General features: G+C 38.4%; 4 protein-coding genes across 5 annotated transcripts in view; 3 read left to right on the top strand and 1 right to left on the bottom strand.

Annotated features, from left to right (window-relative positions):
- LOC117210536 (microtubule-associated protein futsch) overlaps positions 1–9,517 on the top strand; it is a 35,483-nt gene extending 25,966 nt beyond the window's left edge. The window contains exons 10-11 of the mRNA XM_033453652.1: positions 99–4,378; positions 4,566–9,517. Of these exons, the coding sequence (XP_033309543.1) occupies positions 99–4,378; positions 4,566–4,735 (4,450 nt within the window). The 3' untranslated portion in view covers positions 4,736–9,517. The remainder of the gene's footprint in view (positions 1–98; positions 4,379–4,565) is intronic.
- A 171-nt stretch (positions 9,518–9,688) lies between these two features.
- On the bottom strand, positions 9,689–21,176 carry LOC117210515 (COMM domain-containing protein 4). The gene is made up of 8 exons (XM_033453627.1): positions 21,031–21,176; positions 11,268–11,315; positions 11,032–11,103; positions 10,875–10,940; positions 10,505–10,544; positions 10,135–10,335; positions 9,916–10,062; positions 9,689–9,836 (listed from the first exon to the last, which is right to left on the bottom strand). The coding sequence occupies exons 2-8, from the start codon at positions 11,268–11,270 to the stop codon at positions 9,799–9,801; spliced, it is 567 nt and encodes a 188-aa protein (XP_033309518.1). The 5' UTR covers positions 11,271–11,315; positions 21,031–21,176; the 3' UTR covers positions 9,689–9,798.
- On the top strand, positions 12,562–16,278 carry LOC117210516. The gene is made up of 5 exons (XM_033453628.1): positions 12,562–12,687; positions 13,253–13,312; positions 13,391–13,476; positions 13,872–14,038; positions 14,210–16,278. Exons 3-5 carry the CDS (start codon positions 13,393–13,395, stop codon positions 15,609–15,611), a joined length of 1,653 nt encoding a protein of 550 aa, XP_033309519.1. The 5' UTR covers positions 12,562–12,687; positions 13,253–13,312; positions 13,391–13,392; the 3' UTR covers positions 15,612–16,278.
- LOC117210514 lies at positions 17,192–20,830 on the top strand. 2 transcript variants are annotated; one of them, XM_033453625.1, is made up of 4 exons: positions 17,192–17,517; positions 19,491–19,934; positions 20,178–20,277; positions 20,374–20,830. In XM_033453625.1, the coding sequence occupies exons 2-4, from the start codon at positions 19,493–19,495 to the stop codon at positions 20,558–20,560; spliced, it is 729 nt and encodes a 242-aa protein (XP_033309516.1). In that variant the 5' UTR covers positions 17,192–17,517; positions 19,491–19,492; the 3' UTR covers positions 20,561–20,830. The 2 variants fall into 2 exon arrangements, with proteins under 2 accessions (XP_033309516.1, XP_033309517.1); XM_033453626.1 differs by having other exon boundaries at positions 17,193–17,517; positions 20,193–20,277.
- Positions 21,177–21,299: the final 123 nt, after the last annotated feature.

Raw genomic sequence — 21,299 nt, 5'->3', positions numbered from 1 at the left:
GAATATAAAGATATATCAGAAAAATCAAAGACTCCCAGCGTTGCTGACGAAACAAGTGATTTAAAGGATGTTGACGCTAAAGTTGCTGATAAATCTAGGTCACCTAGCGTAACAAGTGCCCCAGCGGAAGCAAAGGATTTAACGGATAAATCAAAATCCCCTAGCGTTGCTAGTGATATATTGGATCTGAAAGATGTTGCAGATTCTGTGGACAAATCTAAATCACCAAGTGTAACAGACATTTCAGTGGGAGTGAAGGATGTATCAGATAAATCAAAGTCGCCCAGCATTGCTGGTGAATCACCTGACCTAAAGGAGGTTGAAACGAAATCTATTGACAAACCTATATCTCCAACTATACCAAGTGCTCCAAAGGAAGCTAAGGATGTATCGGATAAATCAAAGTCACCCAGTATCGCTGGCGAGGCACCTGATGTGAAAGAAGTTGAATTGGAAGATATCGTGAAATCTAGATCTCCGAGTATACCAAGTGTTTCAGTGGAATCTAAGGATGTAGCGGGTAAATCCGATGTATCCAAGTCGCCTAGTATCGCTGGCGACACGCTTGATCTCAAGGATATTGACGTAAAAGACAAATCCAGATCTCCTAGTGTAACAAGTGTATTAGGCGAACCAAAGGAAGCAGCGGACAAATCCAAGTCTCCGAGTGTCGCTGGAGAAGTTCCCGATGTACAGGATGTTGAAGCAAAAGATACTGAGAAATCCAGATCTCCAAGTATACCAAGTGCTACGTTGGACTCGAGAGATGTATCGGACAAGTCGAAGTCCCCAAGCATCGCTGGCGACGTTTCCGATGTAAAGGAAGTCGAAGCTAAAGACATTGGAAAGTCCAGATCACCCAGTGTAACAAGTGTCCTGTCAGAACCTAAGGATAAATCAAAGACTCCTAGCATTGCTAGCGAGACACCTGATTTGAAGGAAGTTGGTATAAAAGAAATTGAGAAATCCAGATCTCCCAGTGTAGCGAGTGTTCCAGGAGAAGCTAAAGATTTGTCCGACAAATCAAAGTCTCCCAGCATCGCTGATTTAGACGAAGGCGATAAAAGAAGAGAAATCGATAGTAAAAAGCTAGATGTCGAAGAGAAACAGATTGATATTCGGAAATCAGTCGAAAAGGATGGGGCATTAAAGACGCCAGTTAAACTGGAAGATTTTACGAAGATAAGCGTTTCTACTACAGAGGTAACTAAAGATAAGTCGCTATTCGTCGATGATAGCTATAAAGTATTGCCTGAAAGTGTTGAAATGGACCAAACGCAGGTCGATCGAGAAAGTACGATGAAAATAACGCCTGAGAAAGAAGCAAATATTAAAAAGTATATTTTAGAAGAATATATAAATAAGGGAAGGAAGATCACGATGATCGTAATAGAAGAAATAATTAGAACTTATTCAGTCTCAGAGTTGATAGTAATGACTATCATAGAGACAATTATTACGACGAGGAAACTGAACAGAGATTCAGTTTTAGATATACCCGAGCAAAAGATGGAGAAGTCGGATCATTCGATAAGTTCTAGCGTAAGTTCCGAACTGATTGCTTCTGATAAATCTACTCAAGATAGCCCTGTACGTTCTGAGCCACATATCGACGAAGAAGTTTCGATCTCGGAAGAGAAGAGAATCGAAATTGAGAAACTTCTCGAAGAAGACTACGTTAAGCAAGGAAAGAAAATCACCGAAGAAATTCTAGAAGACATTATCGTCCGATCGTCTTTACCTCGATACATTATTCTAGAAATAACGGAGGAATTAATTCTGAAGAGAAAACTTACTCGAGAATCCGTGATCGACGTGGAGGTGTACTATCACGACGACGAGCCAGATGACAGCTACGGCAAGGATGGCTACCGTTATGAAAAATCTCTGGAGCTCAGATACGAACCCGACCACGGAGAAGGGAAAATGTCTTACGATTACAAAACGGTGGAATATTCGGGACAACGCGAAGGCCACATGGAAACGTCGATGACGGATTATTCGACAAGTTACGAGAGCCAATTCCACAAAGCATTCGTCGGCGGAGTAACCGAGATACGTACGACCCATATAACGACGTTATCAGGAAAATCAACGCCAGACGTAACTCGTGACGGAACTCCTGATTCGATATCCGAGCCTACAGCTTCCACCGTAGAGAAAGTAGAAGACAAATCGGCCGGTAAACCAATCGACCATATTTCGCCTGATAAAGATGTAGTTTCTACGAGTATCGGCACCTCCACCACTATCACCACTACGGTAACCCAGAAATCATCCGTTACGCACACCGTGGAAGCGAAACCTCAGATAGTTACTGTACTGAAAGAAAGTAAAATCGGCGAAGTAGACGCGCAAGTGACGGGTAAAACGGAAGTAATTAGAAAAGTAATCGAATCGGACGTAGACGAGAGTGAATCTGTACCCTCGGCCAGGCTCGAGTTCGAGGAGTTGGAAAAACGAATTATCAAAGGTAAAGAAGAGATGGAAGGAGAGCCAACCGAAGAAGAAAAGGAAGTTTCGCCAGATGGCAAGGTGATCGTGGTTAAAAGAATCGTAACACGGGAAGTGTCGGATCAAGAAGAACCCGAAACGATTCGTAAGGTAATAAAACGGGAGATCATCGAGCAGGATGATCCGCTGGTGATTACGAAAGTCATAAAGCGCGAGATTATCGTTCCCGAGGGTGAGATGGGCGACACGGACGATCTCGAAACGATAAAAGAAATCGTGAGCAAAGAAACTGTCCCATCGACCGTCGAAACTGTGAGAACAGAAACGAAGAAAATCGTGATTACAGGAGGCGAGAAGCTGAGCGAAGAGAGTCTGACATCGGACATTCTGTCGGGTATGCACGTCGACGTTAAAAAAGGAACGACAACTATCATAGAAACGGGTGGTGAGATATCGGAGAAGGACATCAGAGAGGCTATCGAAAAAATGACGACCGAAGCTAGTAAGCAGAGTGAATTTTTAAGCGACGAAGGTACCATAATCAAAGAAACTACTATTAGAACTACGAAGACCGAAGAGTCTACGGAAAGGAAGAAAGAAGAGAAGAAAGTCGAAGGAGCAGAAGGAAAATCTGAAGCGAAATTTGAAAAGGAAGAAACGAAGCATACGCCGATGGATAAACGTTCGATGCCTCCTCAAGTACGCGATATCGCTTCCGACGTTTCTTCTCTGTCAGGAAGAACTACACCGGACCGAAGATCCGAAGGTAGGTCTTTGACTGGAACTCCAGAAGGATTCAGATCGGGAGAGGTGATCAGAACGATCATCACCACGACTAAGACAGTGTCCGACGACGGTGAGATAGTGACGACGACCCGAGAAGTCACGGAAACCACAAACGAAAAAGGAGAGACGGTGATATTGGCGGAGAAAGTGGACGTGAAGGTAGACGAATATTTACCTAGCAAGGATATGACGGAATCTTTGGGTCCCGATAGCTCCCTTCTACGTTCCTTGCAAGAAAAAGAGAAAGACAGAACATCTAGCGACTTTATGAGCAGCGCGATGAGCAGCAGCATTTATGGCGAGCTACCATCGGAAAAAGATACAACAAGTGGCAGCACGCAGAAGATCGGCGAATCTTCCACTCTGACAGATCAAGGTGATTACACGTTCAAACGTTTCATGGTGGAGAAAGAGTATGCCGGTGATTACAAGGAGAAATCCGATCCGAAGAAATATATCGACGAGGCTGGACTTGACTTTGAGAAAGCTCTGTCGATGGAACAAAAGGAAACTAAAGAAACCGAATCACAGGGTAAAACTATCTCAGTGAGATACACGAACGGTAGCGTTCGTCGAGAAGCGTCAGATTCTGATGGTAAGTCGGACGATCGCAAAGAGGAGGATCCGAAGTCTGACACGAAGAAAGATCCGTTAGATGGTTGGGGAACTCCGTTGGGGCTTCCTTCTCCCATTCCACCGCATAAGTTTAACCTCAGAAACACGAATTCCGACAACAATATGAGACTAAATTTCGACGCTATCAACGACTGGGGTGAGCCATTGAGATTACCTTCACCAGCTCCTGTGACCAATGAAATTTCTAACAAGGGTACACCCGGAACACCGAAAAAAGAGAAGAAACAAGCGAGAAAGGTTCTATCGGAGAATCTGAAGAACAAGAAACGCTCCGAGAGTCCGGGCAAGAACGAGAAGAAGCTGAAGGATTCGAAGAATAAAGTACAACCCGTCTACGTGGATCTTACTTATGTACCTCATCATGGAAACTCCTATTACACATCGTTGGAATTCTTCAAGAGAGTTCGCGCGAGATATTACGTGTTCAGCGGTACCGAACCAAGTCGCGAAGTCTATGACGCTTTGTTGGAAGCTAAGAGGACTTGGGAAGACAAAGATCTCGGTAGGTCGACGTCAGTTTTCATTCGGACACATTTATGCCGATCGGTATTGGCACTCGTTTATTCCAAAACTCTAATAATTTTTCAATCTTATTTTCAAGTCTTAATTCTCATCGAGAAAGTATATCCTTATGTAGCGCTTAATTTGCCGATCCTAGCACGATTCACATTATGATCTTTGCTTTTCAGAGGTAACTATGATCCCAACTTACGACACCGACACCCTGGGCTATTGGGTAGCCGACAACGAAGAAGCTCTGGCTGCGAATCACATTGACCTTTCACCTTCAGCATCCCGATGTACGATTAACCTGCAGGACCACGAGACTAGTTGCAGTGCCTATAGACTTGAATTCTAGGGATTGGCAGCCTGCTCAGCCGTAATAGTTGAGTTCTGAGCGGTGTTCAGAGAGTGTACTTGATCGCTTCATTTCTGGACTTGCCGTTTCGCGAATTCCTTACCGTGCCTACTAGCGGTCCATAAAACTTTAGAAAAATCTTAAGGAGAGGCTACATCGAACGACTTGGACGTGGTCGTTCTACGATCCGAATATTTCGTGCCTAATCCCATATAAATCATAAATACGCAGTTGTTCCTTGTTTTTAAATGCACAGGTTTATTGGATCAACAACTATATTACCACGATCACCGATAACAACATATAGCAGCAACAATAACGACGACAAAAACAATCACGACGAAAACAACAAAAATAACAACACAACAACAACGATAACGACAACAGCGATGAGGACGATAACGTTAACGATGCTCCTTTCTTGCTCTCTCTATCTGTTTTCTTTGCTTCCTTCACCTATGATACTTAGATCGAGAATACGATAAAAAGAATGCAATTTTCTCCTGAACACTCGGCCGTGTACGATCTTTGCTGGTACGTGCAAAATTTCGATACGAAGCTGTGAAACGATCACGTTAGAAGCTGTTGCGACAAACGAACCTGGCCTGTTCTCAGTTTTTTTGGACGCTTACACTCGCAAAGTTTAAAGAACGCGTCCTTTGCCTCCATTATCTTTTTATATACACACCTATTACTCGACACTGTTATCGCTTTGGAAGCATCGCTAAAAAAGCCGTAGAAAGATGGAGACACGTAGGAACAACGCAACACAGCCTAGCAATAACACGGACAAGACGTACAAAGGTAAATAGGACGAAACAACGCGTACACATAACGGGCAGATATTGAGGCATCGATCACGTCGATGAAGAAGAAAAAAGGATTCTTTGTACATCTTTTATGGTCTTAAGTTCTCGACAAAAATGAATTCGAGTTGGAACATCCAAGGACGTTTCTTCGTCGAACTAACGATCGATCTCCTCGTCGTGAATGTCTACTCGTGTACAGAGATAAACGACTATATACGTCAATCGGGAAGTACCGCGGTGAAACGATCCGAGTCGTGAAACAAAGCGTTTGCAAAGATTCCCAAAGAATGGAAGATATTCGCGCGGTCGCAATCGGATTGAAGCAAACAACAGGAAAAGCGATATAGGAAAACGATCGTCCATATCGTCGATGTTCCATTCCAAACGCCACTTAGGCCCGTTACCTTATAGCGGAGGTAGGTGAATAAAGATAAAGCAAAATCTAAAAAAGGATTCCCTTCTCGATAACGAAGAAAGTAGAATATCAGAAGCAAAACTGAGACGGCGATAAAGTAAAAATCGTACAACATCCATCCAATGGACAAAGTCCACGTTCGATAATCGTATCGGAGTGAACAGCTCTGTTTTTCGACGTTTCGCCCGAGTTTTCGGCCACCTTAAGAACAGAGTTGCTCGTTCCTGTAATATAAATCCGTTTATAGATATTTTTTAGAGATGAGAGTATTTCATTTGCCACGTAACAAAATACCACTTTCTAGAGCGCGCACCGTTTATGAAATTAGACCAAACGATAATCGCGGTGTCGTATCGACGTTGAGAACTGTACAAGGGGTCTACGAATTCCATTGACTCGTTTCCATTCTCTCCTCGTTGTATCTCGCGAAAGAAACGCAACGATTCTGACGATGTTTGCTTTCCAAGGGAATTTCGATGCTCCGCGCGTCCCTATTCCTTTTACGCGTGTCGAACCGAACACCGTAAAAGAAAGCGTTCCAGAAAGTTGACAAACCGTTTAGTTCATTTTGTACTTATTTCAATCAGATCGACGAAATACGACAAACTGCACTCGTGCGGGATGACGATGGCGTGACAATTGCCCGACACATGGTAACGATGACTATACGCGAAACGATTACAACGGTAATCGTAACGACAATGACGAAAACACGCATTAGTCACGATAACGATTCGATCATGACGATGATCGGTGGTGACAACGATGTGGACAACGCGAACGTAAACGAGAACGGTGACGATTACCGGTTATCGACGATAACGATGGTGATGATGGTGACGATGGTGACGACAATAACGATTACAACGGTGACAATAACGACGAGACGACGACAAATATAGTAACGATGATGGCAATGATGATGATAATCCTTGTAAGAACGATTAGAAATCCGAAAGTATAAGGACGATGATATCTTCCACGTGGATGAAATAAAATTCTGCTTAACGTACGTAACGTAAAGCGAACGTGTTTTCAAGAATTTGAAATACGCGTGTGATCGAGGTAATTTTCATAGAACAAACGTAGCCTTGTAGATTATGAGAACGCATGCTCGTTATGTTCTTAATCGTTTCGTGATAAATGATATATAAGGAAAAATTTATTTTGTGAACGCATATATATATATATATATCTGTATACGTGAAAATAACAGATAAGTATCGTTCGTTGAAAGAACGAAAGCGATCTCATCGACCTATTAACAAAATTACCATCGCATTCGATTTCGTGCAAGTTGACAGTTTCAAGTTACAGATAATTGTATTTACTCGGATCGACCACGGAGAATTTGAGAAGAAAATTTCGATGGAAATGTCTCGAATAACGAAAGACCGAAGGCATTAAAACTGAGCATAGCGAAAGGCCTATAATATCGATCGGTTTTCACACCCGTTGTACGAAAACGATCGTCTTACGAATGTTACCAGGTTCGCGAAAGGAAAAAGGCAGAGTTAAGAAGAGAAACGTACGTTCTGCCGATTGTGATTGTCTTACGATAACTCAAGGTCCAATAAATGCTCTAGTTAGTGTGTAAGTTTTTTACTGCTCGTTTAACGCAGTTTGCTCGTCAACGATCGCTTATTTGCTCCTCCGTGTGTATATTTCATCTACTTATTTACGCATTTACTTTTCCATCTTTTACATCTTTGTAATTTAGGTTTACACGTAAGATCTTTGGACGAGAGGTTTAAAGACGTTTGGTCTAAACGAAAATACGTTTGCTACGTATTATCTTCGATATAATTATTACTATCATCATCATCATCGTTATTACTACTACTGCCGCTGCTACTATGCTCGTTATTACCATTGTCATTGCTATTATTTATTATTATTTATTAGTCCTCCTAATATTATCGCTGTTCGTACTATCGCTATTGTCATTGTTATTCTAACAAAATCGTTATGATTATCGTCATCATCATTATGATTATCATAATCATCGCGTTACTATTATGTATTATTAATAACCATTATCGTATCGTTACAGTCATCATCTCTATTATTGTCACCGTTATTATTGTTATTGTTGTTGTTGTTGTTGCATTGTTATGTTTACCATCGTCATTGGCATGGTCGTATCGTCATTGTCACCATCGTCATCGTGGACGAGAATTTTGTCGCTTGCGACGAGAGAAAGAAAGAAGGAACAGACGAATGAAACTGAGGAAAACGTAAATGCGCGATAGCGATAAAACCATGTGTGTACCTATGTATTTATGTATTATTTATTGACAAACTAACGACGACCAGCTATTTAGGTAGGATATTAAAATTATGAAATTGAATATGTAACGAGAACGATCGAAACGAGTAAACAAACACAGTTATATTAACATTGGTAAAACGAAGCGAATGGTTAGGTATGCGCTCGTCCTCGACGAGCTAACGAAGATGAAAGAGAATTTTAATTAAAAAGAAACGAGGATGAATATAAAAGTTAAGAACGAGCTTTCATTAAGACAGTTTAGATTAAATATAAAGAAGAACAAAAAGGTATATATATAAATATATATATATATATGAACACACACACACACAGACACAGACACAGACACATACGTACAAACCGTGCGTGTGCACATACATAATACATGCATACGACGCAAGAAATATACATATAATATATGAATGGAAAGTCAGAGACAAAATAAAAAAACTAGAAAGAAATCTAATTCCGGGAGGAAAAAGAATATGCGAAGGATTAAGAAGTGCGAACCTCGACACCTGTACGAACCCCTAAATCGCGATGCTTAACGGGTGTGAGAACGGTGATACGGTTTTATTTGAATATCAACTTAAAAAGAGCGTCGTATGAAGTGTGTTTCATACGCCCTTAACACGTATCCGACACTCGAGCGTATCGGGGTAAGGGCTCACGTTCGAATTTTGGCATGTGTTTTTAAAGAGATTTTGCTGGATCAAAAGGAGTACATTGTACGAAGCAACGTCGAATCAGCGATCAAACGAGACGAATGCAAAAAGGGACAAAATGTTGAAAAGACAGGAAAAAAAAATGAAAAAGAAAAGTAAAGCAATCGGTCTACCGAGACATGATAAATCAAGAGTTTGTTTACTCCACGCGAAATATCGGATACGCTAATGTTCTAGTCAGAAGAAAATCTCGTTTCCTAATATTAAAAAAATCATCTAGTCATTCTTCTTCACAGTCGATTTTCTGCCGTTACGAGACTGCGCCGCAGATGTAAGACGAAGTACAGTTTTTCACAATTGTATTTATTATACAAATCGCGGTTCTCACCCCTTGAAGCGCATCAGCGCGTCGTGTTTTTCGAATAACGAATTAAACAAAAAAAAAAAAACTTACTGTGGAGTGTTCATGGTGCTATAATTACTATTATTATTATGATTATGGTTATGATTATGATTATTATGATTATGATTATGATTATTATTATTACTATAGAAATAACAATGTTATGCTATATGACAAAAAATGATAATATAATAAATATACATTATACCTTAGCAATACTCTTTCCTTGTACTCTCGTGTTTTTCATTTACTTAAAAACTTTTTGTTTTTAATTTGGAGAGATATTTATTTTCGATAAAGTACGTATATTCCCTCTTCATCCTTTACCGGAAATGTTTGTCGCTTTTATTACGAAATATTGATTTCTGTCGAAAATAAAGAACAAAATATTTTCATTTTGCAATGTTATTATTGACGACGTTATATAGTTTACAATATTCTTATCGACGAAGGTGATCATGCTGTGTATACCGTTGCATAGAATGTAATTTTCAAGTATTTAAAGATTTTCCATCAAGGATTTGGCTCTTCTTAGTTCTAGAAAAAACGGAAAAACAAACGAACGAGTTAAATGCGAACAATACCAATCTTTCGTTTGTCAAATTCTAATCCTCACCTGTCAGTAGAACGTGAACGTCCTTTTTTGATATATTAATAACGGAATCTTCTACGTTTCCGTCCAGTTTCTTCAATTTGAGAGACACCGTGGAGAATGGCGTGGAATTGTCGCAGGATAGAACTTCGATCGACGATAATCTGCTGACTGCAAAACCATAGAATTTTCCAATTAGAATTCGCGTCAATCACGCGGCTAACCCAAAAGACGTTTAATTACCTCTTAAAGACTGCGAAGAAAGTGCAGCCGTAATTTGAGGACAATGATCCGTATGTAGTCTGGCAATCGCAGCACTGTGTTCGCGAGGCAGTCCCAGCTGTTGTAACTCACTGCTTAGATCAGCAGCGGAAACGCCATATCGGGCGGACGATGTGAAAATTAATTCGAGAGCTGCCACCATAGCCTTTGCGTCGTTTAATTCTTCGCGAAGGGTAAGAAATAGGAAAGGAGGATAAAGAAAAATTGTTACGCACATTGATCACACATACGAATAAAATGAATAGAGAGAGAAACGAATTTTTGTGTATGAAACGAGAAAACAATACACTTGTACTTACTGTTTGATGCAGTAAAATTGATTTCCACTTACCAACCTTAGCGTCTTGAGTAATTTTTCTGACCTTCTCCTCCTTGAAAAGAAAAAGTATTCCGAAATTGATATTACTCTTCTAAAAATAACAACGATAGCGACAGAAACAGAACAAATAGTATAACATAAAACTCTTTTTCGCTTAGATTTCAGTATCTAAGATCTACTCTATCGTTTTTTCTTTCCTTTTTAACAACATAACGCGTTATCCTATTTTGCTCTGCCCGACTAAAATTTTCTGCAGGATATTTATTCCTAATCTTTATTCTTTGTTAAAATCAATCTTTATCTCTTATACGGGCACGACTAAATCCGACAAGCTCGCAAAATTATTATTTTGAAATATAGATCATCAAGAATTAATACTCACATCGAGATCTCTCTCCGTAAGATACTTTGCAACCGTTTGGCCCAGTATTTTGATTTTGATTGATGTCTGCGACAAAATAATTAAACAAACTTTCAAGGATCGTGGCGTACTCGGTCGAGAAGTGAAAACTGTCTGTGATATTGAAACGAAATTGTACCATACGTGACAACGTGTTGATCTCAGCCAGCAACCAATCGGGGCAATCCCCATCGCCTAAAAATCTGAATTTCTACGAACAAACGAGAGAAATAAAATGCACGTTGTTTCTATCGATCTTGTGCCTAGAATTTTGCGTAGTTACCACGCGTAATTGCACCCACTTCAAAAATAAACTATATCGCCAAATGTATTATATTATCGTATAACTTATAATAGATAAGCAGATTATCTCACCATGGTTTATCGATTTCTTCTGAAATATCGGATGTATCGGTTCTTGATCTGAAAAGAACACCCATAAATGTTTAAATCGATCGATAAAACGAAAGAACACATACTTGACGTGAAATCAAATGAACTGGCCGGTCGTACGAAGCGACGTAGTGGACGAATTCTTACGATTTTACGACTATCAATATCTACGATCTACGATTCGCAAAAAGAAAAAGAAAAATTGGGGAAGATCGTTGTTTAGGCCAGAGAATCAAAATTTTGTTTGAACTCGATCGGTTTAGAGGGGTAAAAGTTAGAGGATATGCCGACGAAAGGGATTACATCAAACGTAAATAAGTTGATACGCGCTCTTGGTTACCTCCTACTTGATTCGGTTACACAACGTACTATCACATTAAACACGAGTGCATGTTCTTTCTCGCATCATAACGTTTTTATGGTTATAAGTAAGTACTTACGCGTCTTTCATGACGCAGAAAGAAACAGCGTACTTATATTCAATCCCTTTCCAGTTTACATTGTAAATATCTGTTTCATTGAACGTATTGCAAACTATATTGCACGTTATCGATATTTTTGTTTGTACGACGTAGTTTGATTATAGTTTGTTGATTTTCTGACTTCTTTCTTACCATTTAACGACTAAAAAAAGAACAAAGTACTTTCACATGGAATAGTTAAAGAGGGAAACATCCTGACAGATTCGACGACACATACACGATGTATTTTATAAGAAGCGTATAATATTAGTTTAATTTAATCTTAACTTAATCGAACCTCCATCTGCATACCGTTTTCGAATCAGCAAATTTCCATTCTTTCGATATTTTTGTTTGAACGTTGCTTCGCTAATAAAATTTAGGTAACACGTTAGGATGCGAATCGAGTGACATTCTAGAAGCTTGGAAGAGCTTTTATCCAAGAATTTTTGGAGATTTGTTAAAACACAAAGGTATAAACAAAGCCGAATGGTCTTAAACGACTCGGTATAGGAACAAAGTCGGTAAAAATAAAGTTGCAGTCGGAAGATTAATATTAAAAATTGTAGGGACGATGTGCATCGTCTTGAAGTATATAAATGATCGAGTCGGTGTTGAAAATGTTAAAATACAAAATAACATTTTCTGTTATGACAAGCGTGACCAGCGTGAAACGCATTTCCCTCGATGACAGGAATTTTTCGACGAAAGAACAAGAACACGGAAGAAACTTATAACCTAAAGTCATCAGGATGTTTGCGTTTCGTGGCAGGGTAAATTCCCCATACAATTCTCCTAATCTCTCGACCGCAACGAGGTCGCCCGTAGGATTCGCGAACGAGTACCATAAATACGGCAGAAACGGTCATTTCGAGTCCATTCTTCGCGTTCGACTCGTCGTGCAACGACGAAACAGTGATCGTGGTCGGTTGTTACAACAGGTAGGTCCACATCTCGCATTAACTGTTACGTACGTTACTGATCATAATTATTCGAACGAGATCGATATTTCGAAATAGACAGAATATCTTTAAATAATTTTTGAAATCCAATTGTTGCAAGGCATCAGGGACGAAAGTTTAGCGCGACGTATTGTTAAAATTTAAAAATACGTAATCTTAAAACACTGTAAGTGCCAAGAAGCAAGATGTTCAGGAGGAGAAGAATCCTTATGCATCAATGCAGTCGAAATTGGTGAAAAGGACAAGTGTATTTGTAGAAAACTCTGTACGTGTCACCTTTTGTAGTTGTATTATATTATATTATTATGTTATGTTGTTTTGTTTTATAGTTAGTTCCATTCATCTAATTTCTCTCTGTGGAAACGCCATCTTCTAGCATTATTAATAAATATTTAGAAAGCGAAATTGCACTCAAATTCTATACCGCGATATTTCCACTGGTATATAGAACATTTTTCAATAAAAAGTCGAAGTTTTTCAATTTTGGCACTTACAATGTTTCCTACGAGCGCTCCTCGGTTATAAACAGTTACTATGTATATAGGGTGTTTTCGAAATCGTGCTACAACAGGAAAGGGGGTCGAAAATATCGCCTGATATAAAAGTAAGTCGAAAATATGGACTACAATTTTTTCATACGGAGTTTCGTCTTCGAGAAAGTAATATTTTGTATATTTTGTAGGAATGACGAGATCCCTCCTTACGTTAGCGCTCTTATCAGCGGTGGCATGCAATATCGATGCGACGAAGATAAAGGACACTTCTATGGTAAATGTGCACGAACTTGTCGCATCGTAAGAGTTAAATATTCTGATTATGCAAAACTATGCGTTACTAATTATGAATTACTCTGCTAAATTAATTCTTATCCCTTTCTTTTTTTTGCCATCGATGTATTATTATTACTTTCGTCACATTTTAATGAGTAAACTCTTAAAAGGTTACACCAACTCCTTATTGATTACGACAAGAAAAAGAGGGAAAAGAGAAAAGAAAAACACTTGTACGTACGAAGAAGTACAGTTTCCTCCCTGGAGTCGCGTTTCATCTTCTACTTCTTGTTTGCTTCGTAACAATATTTATAACGAACAGTTCTTGTCCACCGTTTAAACGCCAGACCGTTCACCGCCCTCGCTGATATTTAAAAATATCACAATTTTTAGGAAAGCATAAACGATGAAGCGACACCGACGTTCAATCTGAATGTGCGTTGTTCGGGGAAACATGGAAGACGTGGATCGTGGCAAGACGCCATTTGTTTCGAAATCGATGACCATTCCTCGCGAGAGGCTACTAAATTGCTGAAACTCACACCTTTTACGGCGAACAGGTAATCGTCCAAAATACATATTTCATATAAATACGCTATCGTCCATAAGTCGTCACGTGTTTGTTAATTTTAAACATAATTTTCGATAAATGTACTATGTGTTCCGCGACCTATGGACGCTACTACTTTGTACTATATGCAAATAATTACAAAGTTTATCGTGTTACAAAGATACGTGGACCCAAGTGGCAAACAATCGCAATATGATAGCTGGAATCTGGCAAAGAGAATAGGAGCCGAGCACGTAGGACGTCGTATCCTGAATCCTACCATACCAAGATCGATAGAGTTCCGCAAACTACTGGAAAGAGACGATCGTTTCGCATCGTTTAATTCGAAGGAATGTTGCTATCATCGACAATTAGGCTTGGAAAAACAAAATCCATTCTACGTGGAGGAACCAACATGGATCGAAATTGACAATGATCGCAAGGAGAAGCATTCGCGTCATAGCCGTTTGGAGACGATCGATCCATTTATCATTTCTCGGGGAAAGAAGTTTCACGAAAAATTAAGAAATATCGTGAGCGACTCGAAGAGAGGAGAATCGCCGATCGAGTACGAAGATCCGAATGTTATCCTGGCGGACGAACCGAAAACGATCGAGTCAACGACGGAAGATGGAAGATCGACGTATGCGAATTCGCGACTCGAAAGAAACAAAAATAACGACAACTACGACGACGGCGGTGATAACGATGAAGAAGAGAAAAATCTGAAAAGGACGGATGACAAATGTATCGACCATTTACGATCAAATAACTATGAGAATTCGTTGTTTGCCACGCGAAGGAAAAGGGCGTACGACGAGCGAAAGATATATTCGAAAAACGAGGAAAAGAGCGGGAGATTCGAAAAAGTGGAGTCAACGTTTGACAAACAGAAAGACATGCGTGGAGCGGATTTTAGAAAAATACCGGCGACGTATCGTTCGAAAGACGAAATAGTCTCACGTCCGATTTACACGCCTCGACTGACGACATTTCACATGCCGATCGAATTGGCTCGCGTTTCGAGGAACGCGATTGGCGAGAAGGGTAATTCTGTTTTATTTCACGTTCGAATGAAACGCGACTCGAACACGGCAAACAGTGCCTCCGCCGTCGTAAAGAATATTGTGGTGGAATCTACGTACCGACCAAATTGGCGGTACAGACATGTTCGTAAAACGACGCCGACTATCTTGGCTTATCTCGAAAGAGAGCGAAGGGGTAGTGTCGGTTATGACATGCTGGATAGCATACTCAGGCAACCTTACTTCATTTCCAAAGGTAAAAGAACTAATAATCGGCACGACGAGAAGATATTATCCGAACGATTAGAATCGAAAGAATTCGAATCGATGATAGATAGCTTCGTGGATAGAGGAAAGTTGTGGGAAGATTTGAAATGCGATTCGAATACATGCAAGGATCGTTTTAGCGAAAGAGAAAGGAGAACAAAGAAACTCCAAGATCACCTTTATGGGGTAAAAACGAAGGGAATTGTTAAAGACTTATTATCCAAGTTTGATCCCTTTTATGCGTCCAGAGGTAAAAGAGTGTTGTTACCATCACTGAACGAATCATTCTGATTAAATGCTAATTGTTCTTACCTAAAATGTTTCTCAAAAAATTAAGATCTTTTTGGCAACGAACTGGTTGGTGTTTCGCGATCGTTTCCAATTAGAGCGAAGCGAAACACTTGTTTTACGATTGAAAATTTCAGTTTGTCTAAAAGAATGTCTTCATATGTATCGTTTAGGCTTATGAATTTGAAAGATTTCGTGTGGCGAAATGTAATTTTTCTCGTTTGAACGTTCGTAGTTGATTGTCATTCGAATAATGTTAAATTACATCAAATTGGACGTATTGTACGAATGTATATATAACATTTCACCGGAATCTTTACGTTTGCGAGCAAAGGAAACGCTAAAGCGAATACACCTACAAACAAAGAATGTTAAACGTTCCGAAGAAACGTATTGACCGAATAAATCTACCGACTGGACTTAATAGCACCGTGTTACCCGTTTAACCATAATTTTAAGCAAGTTATTTTGCTTTATCATCACAATTATACGCTTACCTAATGCTTACGTATTTTATGAAGATCATTTCACTCGCGTCTGTATACAACATCTGTATCTACTTGAATCGCTATACTTAATATTCCTAAAAACGAATGATCAGACCTTGGCCTTGTTTGTTCTTCAAAAATCGCGCGATCCGAGTAAATTTATAGAAAGAAAACCTCTGATAATAGTTCATCGTTCTTCGATTTCTACTGTACTCTGATCGAAACGGCGAGCAATTCTCTTGACGAGATTGAAATTAAAATGATGATCAACAGGCTGTTGCTTCCGTTTGTCTTTACTCTTGCCTGTTCACCGTAAAATTTGACGTTACGCATTACCCTGAGCTGAAATTTACGACGTAATCTTTCAAAGTGCGAAGAAACGCATTTTTAACCGATACGCACATATGCTACCTCCGTCTCTTCTCGCACATTCACTTTGTCATTGTATTCGCAAAATGTCACCGTACTTTACAAAGCAAAAGACAAGCGTTTAACACCGTTGCCTCGTTTCCTTGGATTACGGGCCTGAATTCAAGAAAAATTCGACGGATTTCCCTGCTGTTCGCGCTTTCCAAAGCCACGCAAACGTATAGACTTTGGTCGAGTGTCAATGGTAGTCGTTATCTTAATGTGTTTCATCGCGTATTATAGAAATAAATTATTGAATGATGATTAACAGTCATCGTCTGTTTTAATTCACAAATGAAAGATAAGGTAAAGCTAATTTCAGCGGAATACGATATTACTTGACGAATGTAGCCAACTCTGGCGAAGACCTCTGATAACCAATTATTCTACAATAAAATAATATATTACGACAAATTAAAACCTGCACTAAACAACGTCGCTCGATCTAACAAAAGAATGATAGGACAAGAGAGGCGAAGTTTTACGTTCGTTATCATCGACGATATAACAATTTGCAACATCATTCCGTTCCTTTTCCTGCCCCGTTTCGTTTCTGGTTTCTCTTGTTCTTTCCTAGAAGATGGATTTATGTAATAACGTAAATAGGAATCAACGTGCAGTAGCGAAATAGAAAGAGAAAGAGAGGGAGAGAGAGAAAGAGAGAGAGAGAGAGAGAGAGAGAGAGAAAAGCATTAAGCGTGAGCAATAATAGCAGCGTGGATGAAAAGGGCGGTTAAAAATCGGGGTTGCTCTTTCGAAGCAAGGAGAGTGCGCTGCGGAAGCACGTGGCGGGTATAAGAAGAGCCGCGCGTATCGTTACTAGTCACTGTACATCTTATTTTAGCGGAGCTCGCAAGTGTCGCGCGTACTGTACAATATATTTGCATAGAACTGAAAGGAACGGTGGTGAGACGATTTTTCGTAATCGTAACATCTCATTAAGTGAAGAATTAGTTTTCGAAACAGAAACTGCGGATAGGTTTCAACAGTGAAATACGATACCAGTGTAAGAGGTAAGCGGCAGCTCTTAACGTGACAAATTAAAAAAGTTCGCTAATTGATCCTTCTCACCAATATTATTAATCTCTTCGTTACTAGACGATAAAACTCTAGGAGTGAATTAAAATTAACAAGAAGAAGATATAACGAGTTTAAACGATAGTGATCTAAAAATATTTTTATTTAGTAAGAGAAGATTAGTTTTATTTAATGTGCTAACCGATGATACATTTCGTCTTTTTTGGAGCTTTCATTTGTTAAATCATTGAAAACGGCAACGAAGGGGTTGCAGAAATTAACATTGATTCGTCGACTTATTTAATTTGTTGCATATTGTGTATTATAGGGAAGTGTGTTTAGTACGCGTGAGAAAAAAGAGAATTTCTAGATCCTTTGACACGTAATTTTCTCATCTAAAATTATTCTAGATTGATAGATACGGCCTGACAGATACGAATATTTTCTGAAAATTTGATCTGACACGTATTTTGCGTCGAATGACAGGACATACGAAAATTAGATTAAGTCGAAAACATAGTTTCTCTATTTCTGACATTTAATGTAACGAAGGTTTGTTAAAAAAAAAGGGGGGAAACCGAAAAGATCTAAAAATGAACATTTCGAGAGAAAAAGGTTCCTTTCAAATATGATATTGCAGGACGTAAATGGTTTGTGAAAAAGAATAAGCCGATGACAGGTTTGAAAGTGCTTGTTAATTGTTTTAACAAGTTTTTAACGAAAATGCACTGTTGCTTCCACTTGATGCAACACATCCTTCAACTATATATAACACAAAACATAATAAATATAATAAAATATAATAAAAAATAGATATATAATATATAGTAAGAGAAATATATGAATATATATACATATTTTTTCGTATTCTGTTAAATTAAATGTTCTTTCACAATTCATATAGGGCTCTGATAATAAATATAAAGATTCTCTAAAAATTACTTTCAAAATATCGGATTTATTTTAATTTTGCTCGATGACCGAAGATAACACGAAAGAAATGATGAAAATATAAAGGAGAAATTATCAAATCGGATATTCCACGTTAAATTTATCCGCTGTGTTTGCACATATTTAAGAAAGTATATGAAACGCGCATATAATATAAATGCGACTATTTCGCAAGGATGAAAGTAATGCGACTTTAATAGGAACGTACAATTAGTAGATTATTTTTAGAGGGAATTGAGGGAGGCAACGTACTTCTGCATATAAGAATTATACTTCTCCATAAAGATTTCATGCAGTTAATATAGTATTTACTTTTACATTGCACATGCATATTTAGATCCAACAAATGGAAGGTTTAGCCTCTTTTCATGGTTTTTCTCAGAAACGATTTGATCCTACTATGAAATCGTAATGTGTATGCATTGTCAGTTAACAAAGTTAAAAATGAAACGCGATTCCGGCAGTTTGCAATTTTATCGTATAAAATTTAGTACATTATACTTGATGAAAATTAAGCGTCGTTATTCTGTTCCCTCTCAATATTTGTTTGCGTATAAAAGCAAATGACAATGCTCACGTATGTTTCCCATATCCGACATTCATCTCTTTTCGTACTCTTTGCAATTATATTATATGATATAGCGAAGAATGCTAAATATGAAGCATATTCAAGCGTGTACGTGTATGCGCTACATCTCGTACTACATACGTACTTAATCGAGCTTTTTGTTATCCGTTTTCATTCTATTTTGGGTTTATTAATTAATCGGATAGTTGTTTAACCTTTCAATAATGTAGCTGAAGAAAGATTCGTGCAAATGCAATACTACAAATCTTATACCTTAAATGTCAATTTCTGTTAATTGCTTAGTTGTTTCCCAAAAAAAGGTTGAAAATATGTATTTTTTATATTTTGTACCAACAGCGAAGAGAATGTCGAAGAAATAGAGAAAATTATATTCTAAAACGTTCATTTGTATCTATCATCTGTTATTTCTACCAAATTAATTTGTTTTAGGCATGTGGTTGATGTTTGCTATAGTTTCCCTTTTGATACGCGCGATTCTCGCAAGTTCAGAAATCGACGATATAGTCCTACCGGACATAATGGACCTGGAAAACGAAAGCAACGATATACTAACCGATAATTATACCGACAGACCTGGGAACGATATATGGAAAGTGTGGAAAAAGACATCGTTCGACCCTTGGAGTGGTAAACGAGCAAAAGAGTATTCTCGATCGAAAGTCGACTCACAAGGGAAACGAACGAAACTTACACACGATTGGTACGATCGAGACACACCTACGAATGAATTTAGCAATGTTAAAAGAATAACAGAAAGTGTCGAATGGACTCCTTTTAATAGTTGGGGTGGAAAAAGAGCGGAGAAACTGAACAATCGAGATTCAGTTTTAGCATTAACGAGAGATCCTCATAACCTCCACCTGATGGCAAAAGGTAAGTTATAAAATAAGATGCACGTTTAAACCGTTCGCTTTCAGAAATCCAAAATGACTCGATGCTGTTTGCATTTGTTTTGAATACATCGTACTACGCGAATCAAGATCGTAATTGGATCATGTTGTATGCTATCTACCGTTGTGTTCGCAAACAAGCTCGAATTACAGATTTAACATAAAATCCTAAATTAATAAAGTTAGCAAATCACAGGATTTGTAATCAATTTGCTTTGTTTCAAAGATAAACTCATTGCAGGAAGAAAACTTGGCGACGAAAAACTCTCGATCGAAACGAAGAATTGGTTATCTTCTATGTGTAACACCTGCGCCAAAAAACATTGGTTCGTAATTAAAATCTTTTTAAAGACATATGTCAATGATAAATTGTCTTCGACAGTTTTCATTCTTCGTTTATTTTGGTAATATAATCTCATTAGTTGCAGTGAAATCGAGAAGAAAACGAAGCAAAACGAACAATATGAGAAACCCAGAGCGTGGGGTCCATGGCATGGGAAAAGAAGTTTAAAAACATATACCTTCCGTTTTGGAAATGAGTACTTCACGGTACCGGCCGATTCTATAAAAGACGAGAGGAACTTTTCTCCTTTCAGAAAACATAATTAATCGCACACTGATTATTCTATCCGATTAGATAAATCCATAGAACGTCATAAAATTTGTAAAGCAGTTTGGCGCGTTCGATTCTATTTTACTTTGTACAATCGTGTATCTTCTGTTTGGAACACGTTTATCCGATCTAATTGTGCAGGAGGTTGGGAATAAATAAGTTCTTTAATATCTGTAACATTCGAATTTTGGATGCGAAATATGTCAAGTGGTGTATGTACACATATGTATTATATAGCATTATGAATAAATATCTGTTTAATCAGAGTTCCCTTGCGGATTCTATGCGTGTTTATTTTATATACCACACGTATTGTTTTCACATTTATTCTACATTTATTTCAAGACCGATGCATATGTATATTATGCATATTTATATTAGTATAACTTATTAAATAACTTATTATTATAACTTATTAAATGTTTTCGTTAAAATTTTAATTGGTTTTATCGTGGACATTACTTACCAACAATTGGAATTTATGCTTGAAGAGTGACAGATTCGCATGTATAGGTTAGAAATTGACCACCTCGTACATTGCGTACCGTATGACGGTACGACCGTACCATTGCACACGATAACAATACAGGTTAGCCAACCTTAAGAAAATACAACGACAGCTTCATTTGGTTGTGATTTTGTGATAGTTTAGGTTAATTTTAAATTGAATAGAATTTTATTTCGTTTATGCTATAGATAAAAATAAACGCGAATTTGGATAATTTGTGATATTTG

This window comes from Bombus bifarius, unplaced genomic scaffold (assembly GCF_011952205.1).
Source record: "Bombus bifarius isolate JDL3187 unplaced genomic scaffold, Bbif_JDL3187 scf7180000008206, whole genome shotgun sequence".
NCBI classification, from domain to species: Eukaryota; Metazoa; Arthropoda; class Insecta; order Hymenoptera; family Apidae; genus Bombus; species Bombus bifarius.
Note: the sequence above shows the minus strand (reverse complement) of the source record. Positions and strands in the feature narration are given on the sequence as shown.

Excerpts from the sequence above, each read along its gene's own strand:
- LOC117210515 (XM_033453627.1), bottom strand. Across the intron at positions 10,941-11,031 it reads TCAACACGTTGTCACGTATG|ACATCAATCAAAATCAAAAT; the intron begins GTACAATTTCGT and ends ATTTTGTCGCAG. Across the intron at positions 10,545-10,874 it reads TTACGGAGAGAGATCTCGAT|GAGGAGAAGGTCAGAAAAAT; the intron begins GTGAGTATTAAT and ends TTTCTTTTCAAG.
- LOC117210516 (XM_033453628.1), top strand. The coding sequence starts at position 13,393 with ATGACGAGATCCCTCCTTACGTTAGCGCTCTTATCAGCGGTGGCATGC. Across the intron at positions 13,477-13,871 it reads AGATAAAGGACACTTCTATG|GAAAGCATAAACGATGAAGC; the intron begins GTAAATGTGCAC and ends CACAATTTTTAG. Across the intron at positions 14,039-14,209 it reads ACACCTTTTACGGCGAACAG|ATACGTGGACCCAAGTGGCA; the intron begins GTAATCGTCCAA and ends CGTGTTACAAAG.
- LOC117210514 (XM_033453625.1), top strand. The coding sequence starts at position 19,493 with ATGTGGTTGATGTTTGCTATAGTTTCCCTTTTGATACGCGCGATTCTC. Across the intron at positions 19,935-20,177 it reads CCTCCACCTGATGGCAAAAG|ATAAACTCATTGCAGGAAGA; the intron begins GTAAGTTATAAA and ends TTTGTTTCAAAG. Across the intron at positions 20,278-20,373 it reads ACCTGCGCCAAAAAACATTG|TTGCAGTGAAATCGAGAAGA; the intron begins GTTCGTAATTAA and ends TAATCTCATTAG.